Here is a 25,230-nt window from a genome sequence, read left to right as displayed (position 1 = left end):
TGCTTTTCATCTTGTCACTTTCCTGGTAAATTTTTACCGAAATTAGTCAAAATGGATTTATTGCTTTTTGAAACCAAACTCTTGGTTGGGCATGAAACCAGACTCATGCCCTACTATTTGTTTTGACTTTCTTTAAAGAGGTTAAATGTAGTTTTGTTTCATGTTGTCTGAAAAAGCACAATTAATAACAAACATAAAGATGCATTTCAATCATCCTGCCAGTCTTCGCCTGACGCCCCTCCAACCAAGGCCGCGTGAGATCTGTTTTCTGTCTAAAGATGAGGTAGTTTGTTTCAGTCAGACTATGACACTCTTCACCTGTTTAAAAAGATGATTTATATCCCTCTACTGGTCCACCATCACCATCAGACCAACTTCATACCATTGTAAAAAAAGATTTGTTGATTCAACTTTAAAAAGTAAGTTACCTTTGAGTTAATTCAACTTAAAATATGAAGAAATTTAAATTGTAAAATATGATGCATCATTAAACACATTTTCATCTTTTTTACAGTGGTATGAAGTGTTTCACTTCAAAATAATCTAATCAGCAAGTAACAACATGCTTTTAAAACTGAAGGCTCCAATTAAAGCAAATAAAAGCTTTTACCCCCTTATGTCATGCATGCATGCATATATGTAATGTTTAAAATACCATAATGACAACAAATAAAATGCAAAAAACTGCTGCCTACCACATGCATTTTTATTTTTTATAAACATCGACAGATTGTTTCTACACTTTAAATCAATTACATGGACACGACAGGGACACTGGCATCTAAACCCATTAGTAGAGAATCCTAGATAGGCAATAAATATATTAAATATAAAAACAACCTACACATACCCAATAGATTTGAAGTATGTATTACAGGAGACATTTCGGCTTCATGGTGCGCAGTTTCTGACCCTGTTTCTATAAGAACCACTGAAGATATTGTGAAAGCATACATAGCCTGGCCTAAGCAATAAACCTGATTCTGGATAATATAACATTTTACAAGTCTGAGCATCTGTCACAGCCTGTCGTAAAAGCTGAGGGAAAATCATTACGCCTCATCAATGCATCCAAATGCACAAAAGAAAGAGCTTGTAGCATTACGTTACATCCATAAATATACATACGAACACCAAAGCGGGGCACACGCATTTTATGTCTGCTTTCGTTTTTTCTGCACTCGAATATATTTTATGAGCGAGTCTTCCTGTCTTCGTCTTGCTGTTTTCTCTCTCATGCATGTCACCCGGCTCGCATACCTTCAATGCTTTGGCCAGATTTCAGGAGGAAGAGATCCAGAGGGCAGACATTAGAATTTTATATCATTTCAAGAGAGAGAGGAACACGCAGTTTCTCTGACAGTCGTCGAGGACGCGTGAGGGAGCGATGGCATGCGTTTCGTCTCTGTGCGTCTCACCTGAGAGGCATGCTTAAATGTGCTGTCGTGATAAGGTAATTCCGCCACGCCATATTTCTTCGCATGGCCGACAGGTTTATGTTTACCAGATTGGCCGTAAGCAATTGAGACAAAAAGAAAAGGTTGAACGAGAAAAAAAAACTAGGTGGCGTATGTATATGTCTGTGAAAACACATGAAGCTGACTTCGAAATTAAAGTGGGTTTAAATATGAGATACCGCAAATGCCATGAGTGAATCTCACAAAAAAAGAGCCAGAAAAATTTTTGATACTTTGAATTAAAAGGATAGTTCACCCAAAAATTTAAATGATGTCATCATTTACTCACCCTCAAAATATACAAAATATACAAAATACAAAGGAAGATATTTGGGAGAATCTTTGTAACCAAGCAGATCTGGGGCACCATTGACTTCCATAGGAAAAATAATACTGGAAGTTAATGGTGCCCCAGATCTGTTTAGCTAATAACATTTTAAAAATATCTTTATTTGTGTTCAGCCGAACAAAGACATGTATACAAGTTTGGAACTTGAGGTTGAGTATGATAACTTGCAGGTAAACTTCCCTTTAAGAACAAGAGATTTTGCATTATGACATAATATTTTATGTCAGTAAACCACCTCGTCTTCCCATCAATGTAATAATTTATATTTAAAGGAGGGGTGTATGATTTTTAAAAACACTTTGGAAAAGGTAATCGGGCCGACTACCAAAACACACTTGTAGCCAATCAGCAGTAAGGGGCGTGTCTACTAACAACATCGTTGCCTGGGTTGCGTATGTGTCGGGCGGGTCTATCAAAAGAAGGTCCAGATTCTATTGGGTTAGGGGCGTGTTTGTTTAGGTGATTTCAAATGTCAACATTGGCTTTCAGAGATCATGCACCCCACCTTTAAATGTATTACAATGCTTTTGTGTATTGCAACCAATATGCTCAGCCCAAAGGTCACCCCTCCCTTTCGAAACGCATAGTAAAGCTATGGTAGCCGCCACAGGACAAACACATCATCATCTGAGACAACATAGTGACAAAATGCAAGAGATTAGTTTGTTCATTTAGAGCTACTGTAGAAACATGGCAGCGACTTCCATGTAAGGGGACCCACGGTGATAAAAAAAAATGGCTCATTCTAAGGTAATAAAAACATCTGCTTATTATGTAAGGTCTTTATACAACACTTATAATATAGTTATGTATATTATATTCCCTGTCAATAGATCCTCCTAAATTTTTTAAACATTGCACATTTAAATCCAGTCAAACTCTTTTAAGGTAAGTGGTTGCAATCAATTTATTTAAACTACATTTAAACAGAAGTTTTTTATTTTGTTTTATTTTTCAAAATTTTTATGTAGCTTAAATAAATTGATTGCAACCACTTACCTTAAAAAAGGAGTAAATTGAATTAATATTTTTTTCAGAGTACAAGTAATGTATAATAAAAAAATGAATCTAATTAATTACAGGCTTTGTAATTAATTAATCGAAATTAATCACATTTTAATCACATATAAATATTTGACCTGAGAACATTGAGAAGTTATTTTTTCACATGGATTTTTCGTATACCATGAATAATGACTTGAATATACAAGCTTAAGCAACAAAATATTGTTTATTTTTGTTCAACCAAGTCGTTGTACTCGGAGTCGGGCTAACGTCCAGGCTAGCTGCTATATGTTTTGCATTGAGATGATACTTGAGGCTCGATGTGCTGCGGTGATATGTGAATTCCTTGTTGCATAGCTTACACACCACCATGCTCTTATCGACGCTTCCATCCGTTCGTTTTTTATAAAAAAAAATTCCCATCCATGGGGCCAACCAAAGCGATCTCATCAGCTTATTCGTTCATGTTCACCTGTGGTTTGTTGTTGTCTGAAGTCATGAACGCTAGTTGGTGCTCCAGTATAATCGATCTGCCAAAACTCATCCAATGAGAAATGTTCCGCGGTGCAAAAATAAGTGCGATTAAAATGCGTTAAAAATGTTTAACGCGTATTTTTATGTGTGATTAATTAATCTTAATTAATGCGTTAAAGTCCCAGCCCTAGTAAATAATATATCATGTTTTTGAATATATTTTTTCAATTGTGATAATTTTAAAGGAATACAATAAAATAAAGTGTGGTTGGGGGTAAAACATGACCCAGGACAGGTTTTGTGAGATTTACCCCAGTATGGCATGATGGGACAACAGAATGAAGCTTGCTTTCTTCAGAGCGGCATCAGGCTGGTGGTGGAGTTTATTCACATCTGTATCATTTTCAGTCACTAATCCAGTATTCACTCTGGTCCACTGACTACACTGTCTAGCATTTCCAATATTAATAATAGAGAGAGTGTTGATGCCACTCAGATGCATATCCATCCTACTGAAGGCTTGTTAAATATTCATTGACAATTATTCCTCAGTGACTGAAGGCTAAGTGCTCACTTCGGCAAAAGAGAGAGAGAGAGAGAGAGAGACGTGCAATTATTAATGTCCATTTTTCCTGAATGTTCCTCAGCTGATGCAAATCAAACTCATTCTAGACCCAGTGAGACTTTGAGTCCCATTGTGTTTTCACTATAAACATAACAATATCAATATATGCACTAAATGATAATTTGAATAGAATTGGTGGTTGCAACAATATGCAACTATTAATATTGTTATCATAACTAAAGGTATGAGATTAGAACAAACCCTTAACGCAAAACATTATATTGCACCAAAATAAAAGAATGCATTTTTAAGAAGGCTCATCAGATCAGACTTAATCTGATTTCGATGGAGAAAATTCCCTAAACATTTACAGTTGCCGCATACAGACGCTCCCAGACCGAATCACAGCGTGTGCTCTCCATCTGCATTGTGTCTTTCTCAGTAAAGCTCTCCGATTCCAATAATTGCAGCCTAAAGTGATCTTTGATGCTTTATTTTGTGAGCAAGTTGGGTAATCTTTGATCCGATTGCCAAGTGTGGAACGCAGAATACAAATGAAAAAATAATAAAACTGCTTTATATTCCAGACTTTCTCAGGGACGATATATGTATATATAGCCAAAGGACAGAATACGTAAGAAACAAATTAAGTCACACGAGAGGAGAGTTACAGTGCACGCATGGGTTTATAGCATTATACATGTCTACAGCTGATTGGAAAAGCATCATGTTTTTACAGAATTACAATGTTTCAATTTATCTCCTCCTGAACTCTGAAACTAGGAGACAGTGTATAAAGACACGAGAAACGGCAGATGTGGAAACCAAACGCAATTCATATCATCAGTAGAACAGGAAGGCGGGTACGAGGAGTGAATTTCATGTAGCCACCAAGTCAAGGCACGCTAACAATATTCATTGCAAAGCACATTGCTCGTACATCTCGTTTGAAAGCGAAAATTAATATGAATTAAACCATGCCTGCATATTAATTCATATCATTTGTGTGATTAAATATTTGAAACTGTCTGCAAAAAAACAAGGCGCTATTAATTTTTCTTCATAAAATATTCATTTCAATTGTCAAACCGCCGCTGGCAACAAGACAAAAAACACTTAAAGAGGTATGTCAATTTTAAGTCACTTTATGAATTACAGCTCGAGTGCTTTCGCATGCTAATATAAGCAAAGAGACCTGGAATAAATTACCACCTATTTGGGTCCTTGATTATTTTTCATTTCTCATGTAGAAGTTGATAAATACTTTTTCAAAGGGGTCGGAGGAATATTAAGTCTTTTCAAATTAACACACGTTCGGTTTAATCAAGCTCTCGCAAGATGAATTTGCAAACACGGATGGAAATGTAAGCGGCACGGTTACTATTGCTCCTATACTTGGGATTCAAACAAACTTTTACCGTGTGACTCATCCTGCAGCTCACTTCATGGTGAGATCTTTAATGTGGGCCACCTAGCAACCACCCAAAACACCTTAGCAACCACACAGCATTCCCTCTTAAAAATAAAGGTGCTTCACGATGCCATAGAAGAACCATTCTAATTCTGGTTAGTGAATAAAAAGTTCACAACATCTCAGAAAACACTTGCATTATGCTGGCAAGTTTTGCATGTGTAAGCACATTCAAGTTCATCTTCAAAATCATTTTAGATAACATACAGGTCAAGACACGAAATCCAGATTTAGAACGTGTCCAGCATCAGATTTTTTTTAAAAAAGCCCTTGAAGCCAATTTTTTTTGCACATATAAGATTAAGGTCTGAACTTACTAAAACCATTATTTAAAACAAATATTTCCTATAGAATTATTAAATTTTTTTAGATTATCATTATCAAAAATTATCATTACCGCAACATGATATTACATTAAATATAAGCATTTACAAACTCATGTTTCGGTAATGAGAACTAAAAAGTTTTATAGGTACTATGACAAACAAAATTTTGAGTGTCACAGTCAATTATGTCCCTTCCAACAATTTTTTTTTAAATGTTAGTTCCTTGAGGGCTTAAACAATGATTGAAAATTGTTGTGGAGGATGAGAAAAATTTTCTTGGACACATTTTATATTCCTTATTATTTTCTCTACATTTACCAATGATCACCAAATACCACATGTTGCTTTACTGTAAATGTTTATAGTACAACATGCACTGAAGCTTTTAATTTTTTATTTATAAATTTTCCATGTCAAAAGAACCCAAATCCAGTCATGGACACGTTGCGGTAATGAAAATTTTCCCCTTAATGTGTAAAAAAACAACAAAATTGGTTTGTATGATGTCATTTGAAATCATGTGCAAAATAGTACATGAAGAGATGTTTGCAACTGTATGCTTCTTATTTTAATAGCATTTACTTTTTTTATCAAAATGTTTAATGACACCTCATAAACGTCTAATTTCGTGAGAATCACCCACTTGCATTTTGTATAACTTTTGCCACTTTTTAACCTTACAGGACAAACCACAAACGTAACAAGAAAAGCTAACTGTACCACCGGTGACGCAAGACTTCTACCCTGCCTGACACCCTTAAAAATCTCAAATTACAGCATATCAAAGGTATAACTCTGTAAAACTGCGATTAAACATATATCAAACCTTAAAAAGTCCAATTTAAATTCCCAATTTCTAAACTAACGTTCAATTTGGAGCGAACCCTAAATTTAAAGTCTGCCTTTACAACACAGGGGTGGCCGCAGACCCCTCTCTCCCAAAACTTCACCTTCTATAATTTCACTTTCAACAGCAATAACCCGGGGTCACTTTTTAAGCACGGTGACTTTGATATACCTCAGACTGCTCCATATGCATGGCTGGGTGGCGTAGTGTGGCATGGCTGCTTTTAACATATGCCAACGAACAGAGCGGTCCCTCCTCTTCCCCCTCCTTCACACTGTGAACAGAGCAAGGGGTGAAATAACTGCCCTAGGGCAGACAAGCTGTCTCCGAGGAGTCTCCGATAAGAGCCCTGCCTGCCTTATACATACATACATATGACAGCGGAGGAATATGACACGTACTGCTGGCAGGGACTGAGGTCTGCCCGGCCGCAGCGAGTGGGACTCAGATACTGCAAACTCTTCAGGCCATGGAGGAGGTCCCGAACCAGATGATAAACCGGTAAAGAGGCCTGCGCGTGACCCAAAAAAATATGAGTAAATGTGTGGTTGTTAACCCGAGGGTTTATACAAGCTTGGTTACAGGATTAGATTAACTAGGGAGAAAAAAAACATGGTCTAATCAGGATTGGTGACTTAAAACGTGCTTTCACACTCGGTTCGCTACAGGGGTCTGAGAGCGCTTTGTACGAATTTCGACGTAAATGTGAACGCTGCGGATAATCACAAACTTCTTTAACGTAAACTGAAATCGGACAGTCTAGAGATTCACTTCGAACGTGCACTTTGACTGCAAAGCACAACAAGGTCAATTTGTTTTAATAATTGACTTTGCTTTCGGCCATTATGATGGTTGGTTACGAATGATGCAACCATACCGAAAAAAGATGTAATGCAGTGACACACAGAAAATTATCCATATTTTCTGTTTCTAAAGGGATGACAGAATGTGGAATAAATGAAGAAATATTGCAAACATCACAGACTCTCACACACCATCATTATTTTTAACTCTTTCATTAAATAAAATAAATAATTACATTACCATAATATAGAACAAATGACATCTGGTCCCCTTTTATGGCCAAGGTCAGTATAAATGCCTACAACACTATGTTTTCAATCTGTTTACTTTTTAATCAACTTAAAGGCGGGGTGCACGATCTTTGAAAGCCAATGTTGATATTTGAAATCACCTAAACAAACATGCCCCTACCCCAATAGAACCTAAACCTTCTTTTGATAGACCCGCCCACACATACGCAACCCAGGCAACGATGTCGATTACTAGACACGCCCCTTACTGCTGATTGGCTACAAGTGTGTTTTGGTAGTTGGCCCGACTCCCTTTTCCAAAGCGTTTTCCAGAAATCATGCACCTCGCCTTTAAATGCATCTCTGTTTGTTTTCTTTTAAAGGTTCAGTGTGTAGATTTTTAGCGGCATCTAGTGGTGAGATTGTACATTTCTACCAACGGCTCAGTCCACAGCTCACCCCTCGCTTTCGAAACGCATAGAGAAGCTACAGTAGCCACCACAGGACAAACGCGTCATTGGCTGAGGCAACGTAGTAACAAAATTCTCTCTTTAGTGCAGCTTGTCAATTTAAAGGGCACCTATTATGCAAAATCCATATGTTTGGACATAATGTATGTGGGCAGTGTGTGAACACAACCATGAAAGAAATCCACATTAAACCAAAGCAGTCTGATTAGACATGCCATTTTGATTCTCTTATCAATGTGAGGTCACACTGATGAAGTGTCAAAAAAGCAGTTGGGCGTGTTACAGAGTATTTCTGTGCCACGTATCACTTCTTTTTATGGGCACTTCCCCTGGAAAACCCCGCCCACCCCGCATCACATCACGCAACAAGCTTTGTTTCATTTCAAAACACAACAATGGCACGAAAAAAGAAGTGTGTTTTTGTATGTAAGGAGAAGAAAGTCAGCCTTATGGAAACAATGGATATAGTTTAATATCCGGGGTAGCAGCAGAGTTTTGCGTGTGTGTATGATGCGCTGGATTTCATTGAAAAGTCCCAACTGGGTCATGAGTTGCATGCGGTAAGTAAGACTTCTGTCTTATGTTGGAAATAGGCGCGTGCATATTATATAAATGACACGAACATGTAGTGAATCATAAGTTATAAGTGTTGTATAGTGTTGCATGACTCGTACTCGCTCCTCCCGCAGTTCGTAACTCCTCCTTCTTCTTCATTTTTTCGTACGTTATCGGAAAGAATCGGTAAAGCTAATCTTTCTTTTATGAATCTGATTAAACTAAAAACTCTTCGGAGATATAAAGGATGTAATACTACTCTATAGGTACTCCAGATTAACATCAGAAATGCAGAAATAGCGTGTGTAGAAACATGACGGTGCAAAATGGTGACTTCCATGTAAGGGGATCCACGATGTACGTATGTGGATAAAACAGTCACATTCTAAGGTAATAAAAACAATAAAGTTTATTATGTAAGGTCTTTATACATCACTGATAATATAGTTATGTATCTTATATTGCATTTCTGTCAAGAGATCTTTCTAAAACTTACACAATGCACCTTTAAAGTGTGCTGATATGTTTAAGAGAAACTGAAATGTTCTAGAAAGTCATCAACCCAACTTGAGAAAGCCATCTTTGCAAATCCGCCGTGTCTCTTTATTTCCAAATTTTTTATATTTATGCTAATAGTGCTTATAGACGGTTTCGTCCGATGCAAGGGCATTGCCACGGTTACACGTCTAGCCCGACGTTATCATCCGATATGTGTTTGTTTATTGGTCTGGCTTGAGACTAAACAGACCTCTGGAACAAAAACCTTGTTGAAAATAAAATGTTTTGTTTTTCTAAAGACAAGGGGAGATGGCGAGCATGGATCACAGCTATGTGAAGAGAGGCAGGTGTCTTTACAGTATGGTATAGCAATCGCATATATGACATGTGCATATGTCTTTGGTAGCTCTTAAATGAAAAGGCATGTGTGACTGCATATTCTGTAGGTGAATAAAATCTCTGTAAGACCCTGATCATGTGTTATAGACTGACACTGGATTACCATGAACGCAACGGCACACACTTGACCAACACACACCTAATCAAATATTATCCACGAATCTCTGTACAAACGCCAGCCATATGAAGTTTCCTTACAGTCTATCCCCTTCTCTGTGTCCACTGATATCTGGTGACATTTAGCCGATTTACACAAAGTCGTGTGTGTTTTGAGCTGTATATTAGATCTCTGTCTCCGGATTCGAGCGTGACAATTTTCTCATCTTGGAACCGTGTTATTGAGAGTGAATTGCTGGGATGTCGTGCCGTTAATGACCCCCTGTTTCTCCGATGTTCCCTACAGTTTAATTAGCGGCGAATAACTAAACTAGACGTCGTTCCCTGAGGATTGCCATTTGACCAGCATCCAGCCATGTTAAAACTTTATGGTCTCGAGAAAATAATTCAGATGGCACAGTACGGCGGGAAGACGTGGGTGCGAGCATATGTTTCGAGCTATAACAACAAACCGTTATGGCTGTCGAGAGAGATGCGGCCTGCTTTGTACACATCTTAATGGCATTCTGGGGACAGACTTAGTGTCTGGGTGCGGCGGTATATATTACCGCTCTGACGGCGAGCATTGCTCATTTGCGAGTCGTTTTTTAACCAAAGCAAATTAATGACTGCAAACGACACCTGTTGTAGCGAAGCATTAGGAATTAATAGCGAACGGGAGGACTGTCATTGAAAATAAGCGCCTTGACAGCACTTTACGAATATTGTTTAGTCAGTGAAACGGGTCTGAACCAAGTGATATGAATTCCCTGTGCTTCCATTAGGATGAATATATGGAGACGTGCGGTGACCTGAGACTTTAGTTTGACCTGCGGGAATGTTACACGATAAACGTAAAGATTATAAAGGAGCAGGAAACTCCTGAAAAAACATTTTTAACAACTAAAATACCATTAGAGCTAAAATAACAGCACTGAAATTCAAGAAAAATGACTTCAAAAAATGCACACAAAACACTCAAGAACTAACAAACTTTTCTCGGAAATGTTGGCTTTTAAGTTAACCCAAAGTTATTATATGACCTCTTGTAATAAGACTGATAATAGTCCCTGGATGACATGGGTTACCTTAATGGTGCATTTTCGGAGTATAAAGCACAGCGCTGTCAGTGCTTTTACACGAATGCTCCACCCTGATTCAGACAGAGAGAGATTTGTGGCTCCTTGTGTGACCTTCCCACAATCCTCTGGCCTGTTCTCTAATTAGGCGATGCATCCGATCATCATTAACACTCTCGGATAATGAATCACTCATCCCTTTCTCTGGTAATTCGCTGTAACCAAGCGGCTAATGGCTGTCAACGCTGACTGATCACACTGATTGTGGTGATTTCTAATTGCAACAAAACAATTTAAAAGCACCCCGATTATTTATCTCAACGCCCACAAATGTAAAAACAACACATTGTGTATCGTGTTCACACAGAGCAGGTCTGAAATAGTATACTAACTAATGATTTTAAAAAGACAAGATGCGGAATGAACAAATTAATCAATATATACAATTTATTTTTGGATGCTAAAATAGTTCGCCAACCTGACATGACAACACTGGATAAACTATTGGGGGTGGGGCTACCAGTATTTGACCAATGACAGAGGGGAACCTGACTGAATTTGTATTTAAAAAAATTAAGAGACCACTTTAATGCTGCGTTCAGACAAGCTGCGGTAGAGGCGTCAAGCGCGAGTGATTTCAATGTTAAGGAGGTCTCGCGGCGCGAATGAGGCATTTAGCGCGGTGTGGTAGATGCGCTTCAGCCTCATTCGTGAGTGTAGTTTGCGAATGGCGCAAATTGAGCGTTGCCGCGGCAAACGCGTGAGTTGAAAAATTTTTACTTTGGCAACGAGCCGAGTTAACCAATCAGGAGCTTGCTCTAGTAGTGATGAGATTACAGAAAGCTCCCATGACGCGAATTTCCGCGTGAATGTTTCGATGACTAGAATTTCACGCGCAGCTTTCACACGCAAATGAAGCGAGTAAACTCAAAATGTTCAAGCGACAAACTATTCGCGGTAGACGCGAATTTGATGCCTCAAACGCGATTAGTGTGAACCTACGGTAAGAATAATAAAAAAACATTATATTTACTTTTTATAGGTGTAATCATGTTTGTTTCATTCTGTCAACTACCAACAACATTTGTGTCAAATTCCTAATAAATTTGCATTTGTTTGGTTTTTTGCAAAAAAAATGAAACCGGACAAACTAACAAAAAAAGATGCAATGTTTTCGGATCTTGAATGATGCAACGAAAAAGAAAAATATAAACCAAGTTTATATTAATTTTGAAACAACACAATGCTAATGTTTTCATGTATTTTGGGAACGATTCAAAAGTGAAAATCTTTTATGTGTCCTATCATGCTATCTTTTACATTGCTCTTTTGGTTGACTTTATTTCACTCCTAAGGTTTGCTTTTGTTGAAATTCAACAGACACTTGACTGAAATGGTCACAATACATGTAGAAATGTTGATTAAAGCAAATCTGGAGTGGTCTCTTAATTTTTCCGGGGCTGTATGTTAATGTTAAAGCAAATGACACATGCCATGTTTAAGACATTTTAACGCAAAATTTTACGCTTATATGGCACCTGGAAATCAGTGGTGGCCGATGACTTCTTTCCGAGGGCGCACGATGCAAAGCTCGTCACAACATGTATGTAAACTCATCATGTGTGTGGCTCGTCATGTCAACTTATGTGCATCATGCGTCATGTCAAAATACGTATCTGCTGCAGATGCTTCGAAAGGGTTTATGATAAAAGGCTGTTTCTCAATATGCGTTCTTCAGCGATCTTGCGTCCTTGTGTTCTCGCTCTATGTCATTATTAGCCGTCAGAGTTCAATTTCAATTCTCAAGAACGCAAGTACAGAGAACCCATGAAAATACCCGGATGTGTTCTTGACATCGAGGATGCATGAAATTAAGACTTGCGCGCTGAAATCGCTTTATGCCCCAGAAGTCATTGCGGCAAAACAATGGACTTTCCCACCGCAGGCGCGCAAGAGTGAGACGCTGGTTAAAGTAAACGTAAAGTAAATGTTTGCGAACATTTTAAGTATTACATACATAAATAATACAAATTTGATATTTAACTCATTCCCCGCCATTGACAAGTTATCTCGTCAATTATGAGTTAATATTTAACTAATAAATATGCCTTTCTGGAAGAATTTCAAAGTGAAAGTGTAATACCGAATTTATCAAAAACGGAAGTTAAAAAGATTTAATGATTTATTTTAACTGCCTTTATGTTTGATAGTCATTCTGAGTCTGATCTCTAACATAAATTCCTTTACAAAAACGCAATTTTTAAAGCTTTTTGCTCAAAATGTTGTATTATTAAAGATAAATATCCATATTTCAATGGTTAAAGTGGAAAAAGTAAATATATAATGAAACGTTTTTTCCCCATTTTGTTTGTTTGTTTGTTGTTTGTTTGAATGCAGAGGGTGTGTTCTTTAATTTGATATAATTTGTATGTTTATATATTTATAGAAGAACATTTTTCCTGCAAGGAATTTTGTGAAACTTTTGTTAAAATCACAAAAATGCAGGTGGGCAACTGTTCTCAAAAAGGCTGGCGGTGAATGAGTTAAATGTATGTTTTATGTGGCATAGAACAACTAATCTAAATTGAGTTTCTTATTTAAGATTATATTTCCCTATTTCTTCACAAGGTATCTGAAATATATACGCATTTGCCTTTACAAAATGTAATCATAAAAAAATAATGTATATAATAATGCAGATAATAGTATGTTTGGCACTTTATGAATGTTGCAATGTTGAATCTGGGGAGGTCAGGTGACCAACAGGATGATCGGACACATATCAATTCTTACAAGTGCGTTCTGTGTACTCGCGACCTTCTGAGTTCATCCTTCCAAGGTCGCCTGGCAAGACCGAGAACGCAAGTCCGTTCTTTGCATTCTTAGAAACAGCCAAAGAGACGCTTACGTTTGCTTAATCTCATGTGTAATCAGAGTTTAGTGTTTAAGTTAGTGTCTTGCAAATATTTTGTCAACGTGAGCGTGTCTTTTATCATAAACTCTTTTTGATGCATTTGCAGTAGGCACGTATTTTGACATGACGCATGATGCACATAGGTTGACATGACGCATTGAAAACATACTTTGACATGACAAGCCACACACATGACACTCCGGACAGATATTTTGAATTCCCGCCTCTCGAAAGAGAAGTCACTGGCCGCCACTGCTGGATATACAAGACATCCCTAAAAATCTTCAGAAAAAACACTGGCAACCAGCCACAAAAAAAGATTTAAGTCGACAACTTCTGCACTGCCAATGACTTACTAAAAAAAATCGACTGTTTTATGTTTTGCATATAATTAAAAACCAGTATATGGTGTACGCAGAATGCTGTAAGCATTTTGAAAAAACTTATATGGTAGCAGTTTGAAGAGGAAACTAAGAAAAAAAGAGGAAAGAGAGAGAGAGAGAATGGGCCGGAAAGCAACAAAGAGAAAGCAAGAGAAGGAGAAAAAGAGAGATAGAGATGGAGAGAGAGGGAAACAAGAGACGGAGAGCGAGAGTCCCTGGCATTCTGGTTTTCTGCAGATGAAGCAGAAGAGATTACAGAGGAGAGAAGCAGTAAAGATTGCGTCCTGGTGATGCTGGAGCTCCCGGGGGAAATCCAGCCGAGATCACGCTGTTCCTAAAGCTGCTGCTGTCACACTCGCCCTGCTGAAACACAAACATGTGCCGCTGTTCCCGCCATGCCTCGCTCTCAGAAGCCATACACACAAACACGCCGTCTAATTGGAGTGCAATTACCCAATCACAATTGACAATTAAACAATGAGAAATTGGTCTACGCCTGCAATTACACATTAAGTGTGAAATGTGTGAAACGCCGTTCGTGAGAGCGATCGAATTTCGTCCTCGTTTACGGACGCAAGGCTTTCATTCGTATCACGCATATCTGTGTGAAAGATACGTCTTACTAACGTGTCTTTCTTGATCCCTTTCTTATGGAAATCTGCAGAGCTTGGCCCCGTGTTTGTTTATTTTGCAGATGGAGCGAAAAACGGATACCACGAGACAGATGGAAAGATTCAGGATTTGGATACGGAGCGGTGACGTTAAGCCGGGTGAACGGCTTTACCTTGGGGCTGTCGTGATGACTGTTGGCCTCCTGTTCTTCGTTCCCCTCGCCGAACAGGATTTGGGTTTTGATGGCGTCCAGCGTGCGTAGCATCCAGTTGTGTTGACGCCGAATCTGCCTCTGTAGCTCCTGCCACTGGCACGAGACCATATGGAGGATGTCACGTAACCCTGATTTAAACGAACACAAAAGACAACCAGCATATGAATGCACACACATATTGAGATACAGCGATAGACTGACACATAAGCCTAGCCGTTGTGTTTGATTTACATCCCGTGTGTTTAGCGGCCTCCATCTGGGATTATTTTTTAAAGCGGGACAGATGTGTCCTGTTGGAGCATCTTATTTTTTAATGTATGCAATGTATATACTGTTTATATATAGTGGACATTGTGCATTCATGTAGTTGGTGCCAACCAACCCACTTAAAACACACAGCAAGTGTAAGTGACATCCAGTCGGCCCATCGCACACACACATAAGTTCCCCTACAGTTATTTTAATGAGCCTTTAATGTGCTGTGATTTAACCATTTATCACAACTCCCCCTTAATGATCACATGGACACACATTGCTTTTTATTTTAACCCACACCCTCCACCACATCAGGAATAATAACGCTCACGGCATTATCATAATCACCACCATCATCTTAATCATAAACATTATCCAGTGCTAAAAAAATGATATATTGAATCATAGTCAATCATAATATCTGTTTTTCCTCATCCGGTGATTAGCTGCTGTAAAAAACAACACTCTATGACTCAAGCCGGACTGCGAATGTGTTTGCATCTGATGAGGATCCGGGCGTTCGGTTAATCCCAGAGTATTATGGGTTAAACTCATCGCGTATCCACCGACCGCAATCAGCATCTCGGTCTCAAGTCCTATTTGTTCACAGTAATTAAAAAGCATAAATTAAGATAAATGCGGTGGAAGAGGAAATGTGAGCATATGTGAGTGTGACCCTGCATTGTATCGGGATCAGACCTCCGGCCATGCACAGCGCTCGGTGATAGAAGTGGACACTTACACCTGAGGAGTGATACCTGTCTGATGAGTTGCTAAGATACGGGGCGATACTGGTTAAAGTGGGAAGCTGGATTTGCTTCTAATTACAAGACTGATCAGTGTTTCCCATACATTGATTTATTTGTGGTGGCCCACCACAGAATCAACACTGGCCCCCACAAATTTTTATTTCACTATTTAAAACGGCTTAATTCGGCTTAAAATATAATTTGATATATAATACAGATCAAACACAGATAAAGATTAAAGAGTAGAAGTGAAACATATTTCAGGTGCCAACACTAGATCAAATGCAAACACGACATGATGACGTCACATATATGCTAATTAGCAGGTGACGTCATCACCACCACAGTCTCTCAAAATCCTGTGGGAAACACTGCTAATTATATATCTATTATAACAGATTTATTTTGTTGTTTAAAAAAAGTTATGTATTATGCAGACACTCTCTTATGTTTAGAATGCAATTCTAATACCCAAATCACTTATTCAAACTAAGCTGCAAAAAGTATTTTTTACATTTGTGACCCTGTCTGTGAAATCCAGGTTAAAGTATTATTATCTGATGACAGATTTTGAGCATCAACTTTTGATTTTACATTGATTTTCAGCTTTGGCATGACCTTACTCGGTCAATATAGCGTTCCAATGCACCGTGGAAGGAAAACACTGCATTATTTGACAAAAAACTTTATGGCATAAAACAACTCATAAACAAAAGGCTAAACATGTCACATATCTTTGGAAAGCTGAGATTATTGTGATTCGAATGATGTAAATCATTTTACGATACAGGCAACACAGCAGGTACAATTAGTGTCCTTTTTAGGCTTTTTGAGCCCTTTTCAGGTATGCGACGGGGTCAAAGATATAAAGGTTATATTTTTCACAGATATTTTATATTATTTATGTGTTATAGGATGATTTTACAAAGAATAAGTAAATGAGTTTAACTGGGTTTTTACCATAGACTGTAAAAAAAAGATGGACGTAGTGTCCGTGACGTCACCCATAGGTTTCTGAAGATCGTTTTTGAAGCTTAAAGTAGGTGGTGCCTGCCGTCACCATGCTAGCCGCGCGTCACCGCGTATCACTCACGGATATCCGAACATGGTTAAAGAGGCGGGACGTCGTGGGTGAAGCTGAGGTGACTGGTTGCTGAAACCACGTCCGCCTAGGTCAACTCCAGTGACAGCAGTGGCTGTTCAAGTGTCACTCAAGTGGCCACGCCCTTAATTATGCAGAACTTTAAAGGAATATTCCATTTTCTTAAAAGAAAAATCCAGATAATTTACTTACCACAATGTCATCCAAAATGTTGATGTCTTTCTTTGTTCAGTCGAGAAGAAATTATGTTTTTTGAGGAAAACATTGCAGGATTTTTCTTATTTTAATGGACCTTAATAGAGCCCAACAATTAATACTTAACTCAACACTTAACCGTTTTTTTAACGGAGTTTCAAAGGACTATAAACAACACCAAACGAGGCAAAAGGGTCCCATCCAGCAAAACGACTGTCATTTTTGACAAGAAAAATAACAAATATAGACTTTTAAACCACAACTTTTCGTCTAGGTCCGGTCCAGCGCGACCTAACGCAAACGCGTAGTGACGTAGGGAGGTCACGTGTTACATATATAAAACGCACATTTGCGGACCATTTTAAACAATAAACTGACACAAAGACATTAATTAGTATCAGTTGACATACAACAACATAGGAACGGTCCTCTTTCAACACACATGTAAACACTGGGGCGGAGTTTCACGTTCGTCTTCTGTGAACTCTTGACGTGATGACGTATTGCGTGGGGTCACGCTTGCGCATCACGACCGGATCTAAACGAGAAGTTGTGCTTTAAAAGTGTATATTTGTTATTTTTCTTGTCAAAAATGACAATCGTTTTGCTAGAAAAGACCCTTATGCCTCGTTTGGGATTGTTTATAGTCCTTTGAAACTCCGTTGAAAAAAACTGTTAAGTGTTGAGTTAAGTGTTAATTGTTGGTGTCTATTAAAGTCCATTAAAATGAGAAAAATCCTGCAATGTTTTCCTCAAAAAACATAATTTCTTCTCGACTGAACAAAGAAAGACATCAACATTTTGAATGACATGGTGGTGAGTAAATTATCTGGATTTTTCTTTTAAGAAAATGGAATATTCCTTTAAGGCTTAATATCATTTAAACGGATGAGTTACAAAAAACTTCACCCCCTTCACAGTTATCATGAAGGGCAAAATTAGCAATATAGACCAAAAACACTTTTTGTACCAGGCTGTAAACATATTATTTTCTACTGTAAAGTTGGGCATTTTACCATGGAGGTTTATGGGAATTGACCATGTTTTCCCTATTTAAAGACTGTTACATAAGTAGATACACAAGTAAGTATGGTGGCACAAAATAAAACTCATGTAATCTCGGAAACTGATTCTTCAGGGGAAAACAAAACCACAGAAAAAATGTTGAATATGGTCACTTTTAGTCAAAGGTTCTTAAAAGAACAATTTGTTTCTTGGCTTTTTACAGTCTGTAGAAGTCAGAGAACCTAAAGGACCTGTAGATGTTGATTTTTTTAAACTTCATTTTTGTGTATATACCATACAGCTACATATTTTAGGTGTGCACTTGCATGTTTGTATTTAAGGAGTTGGCAGGGAGCTGCTGTCACGCAGTTGCACCGCAGGACAGATCTGTCAGGTCATTATAAAGAACCGCTCCTGCCTCTGAGAACCATCTGCATATTTAATAGTAGCCGGCTTCACCCAGCAGAGATGAGACATACCAGCAGGGAGGTCAGATTAGTGGATCTATGCATTTGCCGAGCACTCCGTGAGTCTCTCCAGGTGAATAATCACACACAGAGAGAGAGAAAGAAAGAGAAAGAGAGGGATTGTGTGGATCTGCATGGCCTCTGACTCGCCCACCTGCTGTTCTTAATTCCCGCGCTCTTCATATACAGCTCGAAGGGCTCGGCCGGCTCTCGCACCTCTCTCTCTCTCTCTCCACTTCATCCCAGAACTCTATTCAGAGCCGGGCGCTTGGTTTGTAATGTATGTGAATAGCAGACGTGAGCTCGCTGGCTCTGAAGCGCTTGCTTGAGGATTTATAAATTCTGAAGGTCACTATGTTAATGCAAACATTAATAATAAATGTGTGGCTGGGCAGAACTGTACCTGATTTGTGGGAGGCGATGAGTTCCAGGAGATGTCGTCCCTCCTCCAGGAGACTGTCTTTCAGGGTACTGTGACTGTCCACGTTCAGTTTGAAACTCTATTAACATACACACAGAACACAAAGCGTGAAACTTCAGCTCGAGGGAGATTCGTCAGTACAACTTTTCATGTTCTCAGTGTCTGTTCTCTACAGGGTTCTTTAGTTCTTGTACACCAAAAACACACACACACATTTTCCCTTAATATCATATTCCTTTCTAAAGATATTGTGATGACCCAGAAATGCTCTTGACAGTTTTGTCAAAATGTGAAAGTATCAAAATGTTGTCTCATTTGTTTCATTATTATTTAAAGATGTATTGTGTAACGTTTAGAAGCGTCACGTGACAGAAATGCAATATAATATACATAACTACACTCACCTAAAGGATTATTAGGAACACCATACTAATACTGTGTTTGACCAACTTTCACCTTCAGAACTGCCTTAATTCTACATGGCATTGATTCAACAAGGTGCTGAAAGCATTCTTTAGAAATGTTGGCCCAAATTGATATGATTTGTGGGATGCACATGCAGGGCACGAAGCTCCCGTTCCACCACATCCCAAAGATGCTCTATTGGGTTAAGATCTGGTGACTGTGGGGGCATTTTAGTACAGTGAACTCATTGTCATGTTCAAGAAACCAATTTGAAATTATTCGAGCTTTGTGACATGGTGCATTATCCTGCTGGAAGTAGCCATCAGAGGATGGGTACATGGTGGCCATAAAGGGATGGACATGGTCAGAAACAATGCTCAGGTAGGCCGTGGCATTTAAACAATGCCCAATTGGCACTAAGGGGCCTAAAGTGTGCCAAGAAAACATCCCCCACACCATTACGCCACCACCACCACCAGCCTGCACAGTGGTAACAAGGCATGATGGATCCATGTTCTCATTCTGTTTACGCCAAATTCTGAATGTCTCAACAGGAATCGAGATTCATCAGACCAGGCAACATTTTTCAAGTCCTCAACTGTCCAATTTTGGTGAGCTTGTGCAAATTGCAGCCTCTTTTTCCTATTTGTAGTGCAGAAAAGTGGTACCCGGTGGGGTCTTCTACTGTTGATGCCCATCCGCCTCAAGGTTGTGCGTGTTGTGGCTTCACAAATGCTTTGCTGCATACCTCGGTTGTAACGAGTGGTTATTTCAGTCAAAGTTGCTCTTCTATCAGCTTGAATCAGTCGGCCCATTCTCCTCTGACTTCTAGCATCAACAACACATTTTAGAATTAGATTTTTTTATCTCACATAAGCCGCAGGTCCCCTTACATGGAAGCCATTTCGCGCCGTCATTTTTTTACTGCTTTACAAAGCGTGTTTCGTCACTAAGTTACTCAGACGATGACATGTTTGTCCCGTGTCGACTACCGTAGCTTCTCTATGCGTTTCGAAAGGGAGGGGTGAGCTATGAACTGAGCCTTTAGTTGCAATTCACAATCTCACCGCTAGATGCCACTAAAATCGACATAGTGGACCTTTAACTCTTTCCCCACCATTGACGAGCATACACTGATTCAGAAACAGTAAAAACTCTGTGTATGTTTTGATCATCGTTCTGAATCTGATCGCTAACAAAAGTCTTTTACAAAAATGCAATTGTCTCAAAAAAAATTTATTTTTGAAGAAACCTACTCGTATTTGAGAGGTGATAAAATGAGGACAAATGAAGATAAAATAAAAGTTTTTTTATTTGTTTGTTTGTTTTTTGTTTAAAAGCAGAGTATCTGTTCTTTTATTTAATATATATTGTTTGCTTATATAGTTATAGAAGAAAATTTTCTGGAAGGAATTAAAATTGTGATTTTACTTTTTGGTGGGGAAAAAGTTAAAATGTGAATAACTGACATACAATTAAAGTAAAGTATTGAGCAATCAAATTTACACTGTCAAAAAAAAGGTAAAAAATGGTTGCTAGCTGTCACTGGGGCAGTGCCCATTCAAAAAGAGTGCATATTAGTACCTCAATGGTACATTTTGGTACCAAATGTATACATATCTTTACATATGTATACTTATCTAAATGGTACATATTAGGACCTTTTAAAGGGCAATAACATTAGAAAACAGAATCTCCATTTATTCTCCATTCATTATTCTCCATTTAGCTTCATCGACATCTAGCAGGAACAAGTAAGTCAGATATTGAAGGGTTTCTAGATCCTTTGGCACAATTGGGCAGCGAAATGCATATAATTTTTTTCCCCGACACACAACCTTTAAACACCCTTCACTACAGTCCTTGATCTCAAACGAACATTATTCATTGATCCTCGGAGGAATGAAGCCCATCTCTTTGTATTTGTCCGAGTTGATCACGCTATCCCTGCGCCGCTGAATTATTAACAAACGACAGCCTTCCCTCTAATTCATCATCCGCGGCATAAACTAATATTCAAATGATGTTATAAAACTGAAGCCATTTTCTCCCACAGTTCTGCCCTCCAGAAAATGACCTCGGGAGCCCACAGTGTTACAGACAGCTTTTCCTATCTAACTCAATGGCTTTGTTCCAAAACCTAGTGAGCTGCCCTACGTAGATTGCTAACTGCTTAGGTAGCAGCATCCTAAATAAAAATGAATCTGGAGTAGTTTAGAAATAATTGACATGTTCATTACCAACTCAATACTTAAAAAATATAAACATCTAGCAGATATAATTTAGTAAACGACATGGTCAGGAGAGATGGTCAAAAATGGTCCCAAGTCATCACTGGGTCAGTACCCTTTAAAAGGTCCTAATATGTAGCATTTAGGTACAGATATGTATACATTTAGTACCAATATGCACCTTTAAAGGTCCACTGTACAGATTTTTGTGGTGTATACAAGTAAGATTGTAAAATGCTTTTCAAAATGCATAGAGAAGCTACGGTAGCCACCACAGGACAAACACATCATCATCTGAGACAACGTACAGTAGTGACAAAACAGCAGTTTGTCCATTAAGGGCTACTGTAGAAACATGCCAGCAACTTCCTTGTAGGGGACCCACGGTGTATGTATATAGAAACGGCTCATTGTACATACCAAACACGAAGCATAGCGTTCCTCGCTTTAGATTATTCGCAGGATTTAACTTCTTGTTATGCAAATTGTTTGCTTTAGTTGAATATATTCAACTTTCGTTAAGACGCGTTTGAAGCGAACAGCGCATTTTCGCGTCAATTGCGCCGCCCAATTCGCGTCATTTGCATCATGCCGTGCAAGTTTGCATCAATTCATGTCTTTGCATTGTATGTAATCTACTCGCGCAAATCGTTGAATTTGTGGGATGCATTTTTAAAATACGGCGCACTTTCGCAGCATAAATTTCAGATTTTCGTGTGCAAAATATGCGGGGATAGCACGATTACATAATCCCCACATTTTCGTAGCAAAAAGTTGAAAAATGTTGCATTTACTTCACACAAGTGCAGCCATGTCCCCTGTTGCCATGGGAACATTATATAGTGACGTGATTATGTGACGTGAACATGATTGAAACTTGCAATTGCAATTTCATCGCATAAATTTGCATAAATATCCTGCATATTCCATATTCTGTATTTTTTAAGATTTTTGTCAAGAGATCATTCTAAAAGTTACACAATGCACCTTTAAGGTACTAATGCACTCTTTGGTAACAATATGTACCTCTGAGGTGCAAATATGTACTTTTTGAAAGGGTACCGCCCCGATGACAGCTACCATAAATCTAAAGTTTTGCACTAAGGTTTATGGGATTGCCTTCTCTGCAAAGTGTACATGCATTGCTGCCTCTGATTAGACTAAAATTAAATATCTAAGAAGATGACAAATATTTAAAACAGTCTACTGAATGTGCCTCTAATGCTACTATTTTTGTCTCTCTAATACCGACAATGGTGTGTGGCGCTCATGGGCTCAAAGGATCCATCAGCGTACACCAAATCCCAGCCGCGTGTACGTCTCCCAACACGCCGTCCATTTACTCTGATGTCTCCATTTCAACTATAACCTTCTTTTTCCCAGTAAACCCCACCCGACACTCTTTCCCACTCTCGCCCTTCAGTGGGTGCGACAGCGTCTGATAAAAACTTTCATGTTGATTGGTTTTGATAAAACCCCACGCTCTCGAGCGGAGGGCTCTCCAGTTGCTAAGTGTAATCAAAGAGTAGAGAGCATTATCCTGGGTTCGGGAGGAAAGGGGGTGTGGGATGTGCTTTTGAAGATGGGAAAAGAGGGGGATGAGGAGGGCGGTGGACCGCGCTCCCATGGGGGCCTGCGGTTGAGGCGCCTAGAGCCATCCTCACCATCGATTCTCACCTCTTCAGATCTCTCTCTGACCTGTTTCATGCCATTACCGACCGTTCTGATCTGACCAGCGTTACGGAGGGCAGCGGGATCTGCCACGGCCTGTTTTCACCTTCAGCTGACGGGCAGAACGTCTGCCTGTCTACCTGACAGAGAGATGCCTGTCTCTCTGCAGCGTAACCATTATGGGCTATTTACTTTATTTTTTAAAGTTTTACTGCCACAAAATGGACAAAATAGGGGGTGAATGCTGATTTATATTGATTTCGAGACTTTTTATTCTTCACATTGAATAAAAAATATAACTGATGAAAGCTAAATGCCATTGTTAATGGCATTTATGCATTAAAAATTTAAATTAATTATGAGGTCATGTGACAAGAATCTCACATACTGTTTAAAGGCTTACTCCACTTTTATTTAAAAAATCCTGATAATTTACTCACCCTCATATCATTCAAGATGTTTATGTCTTTCTTTGTTAAAAAAAATTACGTTTTTTAAAAAAAAACATTCCAGGATTTTTCTCCATGTAGTGGACTCCATGGAGCATTTCCATTGCATAGTACCCCACGGTTTAGGTCAGGTCAGCTCACCTCACTTTGGTTTGGTTAGCTTTTCCATCGAGTTTAATAACACTTCGTAGTGGGAGGGATTATAGGCGTGTTGTTATATTTGCGCTGCCTACTGCTGTGACATCATACAAGTGAGAGCATCGGTGTACATTCCCATACATTCATTTATTTCTCAGTCCGCCACAAAATTAAAATTTACCTCCACAAATAAATGTTGCACACCGCGTTAATCACTACTACTTTGTACTTTCTATACAAACACCGGTGGCGTCAGGCGACGCGCTCCGCTGAGCCTCATTTAAGTTGCATTTAAGCATATATGCGGACGTGGGCATAGCAAATGAGCCGCCACAAACTGCAAGTCTGGAAAAAAACTGTTATGGTGTTCCTGATTCTCAACCTGTGGATGTTTTTATCGCCAAAAGGGTGTTTGGGAACTTATAGCAGAGCACAGAAGACAACATGTTTGCTCGAGACAGCGCATGCTGGCATGAAGGTAAAGCTAATCTTTACATTATAGCGATGACGCTGGAAGTGACGATTTTCACAGACCAATAAGTGATCTACAGTGTTTTCGCGTCACGTTTTGGTATCAAACTCGGGTGGCTTGGAACCCCAACCGAGGTGGTACTAAAAAAAGTATTGGGTACTACATACTGCACCCAGTGGAAAAGCCCCCAAAAGTAAGATGACTCAAACCAAACCATGTGATACTATGCAATGGAAAAGCGCCATTAGTGGACCTCAACACAGTTCAAATGCAGTTTAAAATTGCAGCTTCAATGCAGCTTCAAAGGGCTCGAAACGAACCCATCCGAGGCATAAGGGTCTTATGTCGTCATTTTTGCCAAAAAAAAAAAAAGTTTTTTTAAACCACAACTTCTCGTTTTGCACTAGCTGTGTGACGCACCAGCGCAACCTAACGTATTACGTAATTACACCGAAAGGTCACGCGTTCATATGTGAAACACACACTAGAGGTCTTCACGGGTCCTTAGATTGGGAAACCCGAGGCCTGACTAAAACGTTCACGTGTGCATCGGACATGGGTCGGGTATAATAATAGCGCATCGGGTCTCGGGTAAATTAAAATGAATGTTTGTTTTTTTGAGTGGAACCGAAGACCCGAACTCTGTGTGTGCGTCAATGTCCTTTTCAAACCTCTCCTCTGTTTGACAAGTGCGCTTGCGACATTGTGTGTCTGGCGGTAGGTTAATTTTTGTTGCAACAGATATGTCAGTCAATTTTAAATGTACATTTTAGTGGTTACCTTGGTGTCGTCATCATATAACAAAGTAAAACAAATGGAACACCTCGCCAAATTGGTTGCGAGGCCAGCCGGGTTTATTTCTGTCTGACTGCTGTGTGCGGGGCTGTAGACTGCACACACGTCGGTGCCATTTACATTCGGG

General features: G+C 39.0%; 1 protein-coding gene across 2 annotated transcripts in view; it reads right to left on the bottom strand.

Annotated features, from left to right (window-relative positions):
• The window catches only part of akap6 (A kinase (PRKA) anchor protein 6), a 167,901-nt gene that overhangs the window by 91,581 nt on the left and 51,090 nt on the right, over positions 1-25,230 (bottom strand). For both annotated transcript variants that reach the window (XM_055171832.2, XM_055171831.2), the window contains exons 6-7: positions 18,925-19,021; positions 14,707-14,876 (exon numbers count right to left, since the gene is read on the bottom strand). In XM_055171832.2, the coding sequence (XP_055027807.2) occupies positions 14,707-14,876; positions 18,925-19,021 (267 nt within the window). The remainder of the gene's footprint in view (positions 1-14,706; positions 14,877-18,924; positions 19,022-25,230) is intronic.

The sequence above is a fragment of the Misgurnus anguillicaudatus genome, chromosome 7 (genome assembly GCF_027580225.2).
Source record: "Misgurnus anguillicaudatus chromosome 7, ASM2758022v2, whole genome shotgun sequence".
NCBI lineage: Eukaryota > Metazoa > Chordata > Actinopteri > Cypriniformes > Cobitidae > Misgurnus > Misgurnus anguillicaudatus.
This window is presented reverse-complemented; position numbering and strand designations above follow the sequence as displayed.